The 4,152-nt window shown below is 45.4% G+C and overlaps 1 protein-coding gene across 1 annotated transcript; it reads left to right on the top strand.

Annotated features, from left to right (window-relative positions):
* The first annotated feature begins 2,200 nt into the window (after window positions 1-2,200).
* On the top strand, window positions 2,201-3,880 carry her8.2 (hairy-related 8.2). The gene is made up of 4 exons (XM_030778795.1): window positions 2,201-2,263; window positions 2,438-2,533; window positions 2,695-2,773; window positions 3,489-3,880. Exons 1-4 carry the CDS (start codon window positions 2,201-2,203, stop codon window positions 3,878-3,880), a joined length of 630 nt encoding a protein of 209 aa, XP_030634655.1.
* The last annotated feature ends 272 nt before the right edge of the window (window positions 3,881-4,152 follow it).

The following is a 4,152-nucleotide window of genomic DNA, read 5'->3' as shown; positions in this document are numbered from 1 at the left end:
ATCCGTTGTAACTGTATTTAAGAAGGAAAGAGAGTTAAAATATGGGTTGGATTGCCTGTTAATACCGTAATTTGATGCTAAAATCTGGTGTCTGTTAGTTGTTCTTGACGTGGAGGCATATGTTGTGCTGCACAATCTGGCCTTGTAATCTGTCCCGCGCACACCTGCCACTTCACACCATTTACATCCCAAAACCTGCACCTGGTACCCCCCCTCTCTTACCATCTTTCCCTCCTTCTCTTTCTCTCTCCCTCTCTCTCTCTCTCTCTTTCTCTCTCTCCCTCCTTCTTTATCCCTTCTTTCTTTCTCTTTACTTCTGTCTTTACTTTAGCTCATAAAAGAGCAGCAGTGGTCAGTCTCTTTTCCTCTGTTTGGTTTTCTATCACACTCACTATCTCTCTCTCTCTCTCTCTCTCTCTCTCTCTCTCTCTCTCTGTGTCAGACACACACACACACACACACACACACACACAAACAGTGGTCAGTGTGCACCTGCCACCCCTGCCCTCTGGGCACTTCCCCTTTTCCTCCTTCTCTCTAGGCGGTGGTGCTCCCCCTTCTCACTCATTAGGTTCAGATCAACGCGCTCTTTTGTTCTGTGGAGTTTCCCACGTTTGAGCGTTCGCCTGGCAGTCGCGTGGCTCAAGTCAAATAGAGCTGCGCGCGCTCTGCCATGATTTTCAAAGCCGGTGCGGGGACATCTGCCTGCGCGCGGGCCACTCTGACATCTGCTCGCTCTCACTGCTCGAGGGAAGAAGAATGGAAAAGTTAATAACAGATGTTTGCTGGTTTAGAGGCTCAAGCCTTACTTCTAATCTCTTTTGCAAAACTGCTCAAGGACGTAGAGGAATGCTAATGGACAGCTATATCTGTGTCATGTATATCGCTGTCGATTTATCTTTGTCTCGTAAAGTTTTTTTTATGGGCTGTGACGAGAGAAACTTTTAAAATAAATGCTACAGAATTGAAAAAGAAAAAAAAAACTAAACCGACACGTACAATACTATAATAACTGTAAGTATTCAACGGGCTACAGTGGAACGTTTCCTGAACATTATGTCAGAAATGTGATATCAAAGACGTACATAAATCTGGTTTCACCCCATATTAAAGAAACAAACTGAATTCATTTTTACCTTTTTTTTGCCTTTACCTTCACATACACGAGATGCATGTGACTCGGTGGTTACTCTCGGCTCTCTATTAAGCGTGATGATTCTGACATTCATATATTTTTTTCGTAGGCCCCATACGTTCTTAAGTGAACTGACCTCCTCCGCTTCCATATCAAGAGACATTTAACTTAACAGATGTTTTCAGGGAATTAATGGAAAATGGAAAAGGTTTTATGTTTTAAAGGCTAAAAGTGTGTGTGAAAACAGCCTTGCCTGTGAGCGCTGTTTTTTTTTCAGAGGTCCTTTCCTTGCGCTTAACCCAAGTTGAAGTGTACAGGAGAGCTGTTCAAACTTAGACATTGTTATAGTTCAGGTATTACAACACATTCATCTGCATGGACTTGATCGCTCTTTATTACACGCCCATGATTCAATGACTAAATGAATAAATGCGCCAAAGGGCTACAGATATTATAGTTCAAATCCTAAAGGACGCTTTGGGCGGAGGAGCTTTCTTGCAGGTCCTTTGGGACCGGAATCGGTTTCGCTTAGATTGGGTTTCATGCCTCTGCTCATAGGGCGTTAATGCTCACATGGTCTCCGGTGAACGGAAAGGTAACCACAGACTCTTGTTAGACCCTGGGAACGTGAAACCCCGAGGGTAACCGCCCGAGCATCACGTGACGTACTGAGGGGAAACGTGGTTTGTAAGTTGAGGGGTAAGAAGGGGCGGGGGGCGTAGTGGCAGGCTGGACATCTGTCGCTTGTTTTGTGTGTGTGTGTGTGTGTGTGTGTGTGTGTTGGGGAACTCATGTATTGAATAGAGGCGGTGACCTGTCAGTTGTGAGTGATGGGAGCGAGCTGGGCCCCGCGTGTGGGAAAATGTTTCGGCCAAAGAGCTCGTACATTCAAATGCTAATTTTCCCGCTATAAATACGAGTCGTGCGCAGCGCGGAGGGCCCTAGAAACGACCCAACACACACAAGGAAGAGAAAGAGAGAGGAGAGATACAGGCAAGCAAAGAATTTATAGAAGAGGGAGACCACGATCTAGCGCTAGTACCATTCTTCTTACAGATAAGAGAGATGACGGCCACGAACCTTGCCCAGGGCTCGGATAGGCACACTAGTGCAAAGGAGGAAAGAAAGGTATACCACGCGCAGTGTCCATGGATACAGAAGCTCTAAGACTTTTATATTCTATTTGAAGAGTGGGCTACTGAGACTGAAGGGTCCTTTAAACCGTAGACTCTGTTTTTTTTTTTAATTGCTCTCTGGTTTACCTCTGACTTGTTTTAACCGAACTCTTTTTTTTCATTGTAGCTTCGGAAGCCACTCATTGAGAGAAAAAGACGAGAAAGGATAAACAATTGCCTAGATCAGTTGAGAGAGACGGTGGTCGGAGCCTTTAGACTTGATGTAAGTATGATGTGGAGTTGAGTCACTGTGATCTGATGGCTATGTTAACAGATGTTTATGCGAAGCTGAATTGATACACCACATTTAATATAAAAAAGAAAATTAAAATACATTTTATGAACTTATTAAAGTTTTATATCACTGTTTTTCTCGTTGTCCAGCAATCCAAATTGGAAAAAGCAGACATTCTGGAAATGACAGTTAAACATCTACAGAATATTCAGAGCAATAAACCTAATGGTAAGAGTCCTTTTGCACATTTTACACGCCATGAATGACAGTATTACTGTGCGCAGAAAAAGACTTAACACGCACATTCTCGTAAGAAAGCGACGTGTGATCCCTTGCTATTTCTGAGTGCAGTACTAACTGCAACCAGTAGATGGGGTACGTGCACAGCACAGGTAATTAAAAAACATACAATTCCGTAGACTTACAGACCGGTTGGTTTAGTGTAGTGATTCTCAACTCCAGTCCTCGGGGCCCGCTGTCCTGCACGTCTTTGTTTTAGCTCTTCATTATCGCAGTTAACTGAGCCAATCAATAGCCTGATGGTTAACTGATCAGTGGAATCAGGTGTGTTTGGTCCTGAGTTAAAACAAAGACGTGCAGGACAGTTGGCCCCAAGGACTGGAGCTGAGAATCACTGGTTTAGTGGACTAAGCCAGGGGTTTTCAACTGACATGCCCCCCACCCCTTTTTTTCTGTTTGAACTTGCACCCCTCTCATCCTCCTTTTTCAATTTACTTGCCAGTTTGCACCTAAAAGTCTCCTAATCTTACGCGCCCCTTGACAGGTGCTCGTACGACCCCCCCCCCCCCCCCCCCCAGGCCAGGCCCCACAGGTTGAAAACTCCTTGAATAGGCAATAGCTACTTTCTCATGCATTTAAAGTTGTTCTATGCTTCGAATAAAGCAGGGAACTGAGTCCGTTGTAACCTTTTTCTCCCTGACAGATCCATCCCTGGATGTGGAGGCCCAGCAGAAATACAGCACAGGTTACATTCAGTGCATGCACGAAGTGCACAACCTTCTGCTCTCCTGTGATTGGATGGACAAAACGCTGGGGTCCCGCCTCCTCAATCACCTGCTCAAATCCCTACCCAGATCACCACAGGACTGCTCCCAGCAATCCAAGCCAAGACCAGTTGACTCTCCTCATAACCACTGCGAACTTGCTCACAGCCATGGTAATGGGTTAGTGAGCCCAAGAGCTAGCCCATCATCCCCTGCTATGCTTGTCAAAGAAGCCCCGCCCACTCAGGCTCATTACCCTCCCCCTCTGAATAGACCACACCCCACAGACAACCCTAACTTGGCAGTGCTAGAGATGTGGAGGCCTTGGTAAACTGTGTGTGTGTGTGTGTGTGTGTGTGTGTGTGTGTGTGTGTGTGTGTGTGTGCGTGTGCATGTGTGCATCTGCATGCGTGTTTGCATATGTGTATGTGTGTCTCTTTATGCTCTCCATGTCCCCAGCCTGTGTGTGTGTGTGTGTGTGTGTGTGTGTGTGTGTGTGTGTGTGTGTGTGTCTGTGTACGCGTATGCAGGTGTGAGAGCGTTCAAGTTTATTATTTACTAATTTGCATTATCGATTGTATGTGTGTATATTCCACACATTGT

The sequence above is a fragment of the Chanos chanos genome, chromosome 6 (assembly GCF_902362185.1).
Source record: "Chanos chanos chromosome 6, fChaCha1.1, whole genome shotgun sequence".
In the NCBI taxonomy this organism is placed as follows: Eukaryota; Metazoa; Chordata; class Actinopteri; order Gonorynchiformes; family Chanidae; genus Chanos; species Chanos chanos.
This window is presented reverse-complemented; position numbering and strand designations above follow the sequence as displayed.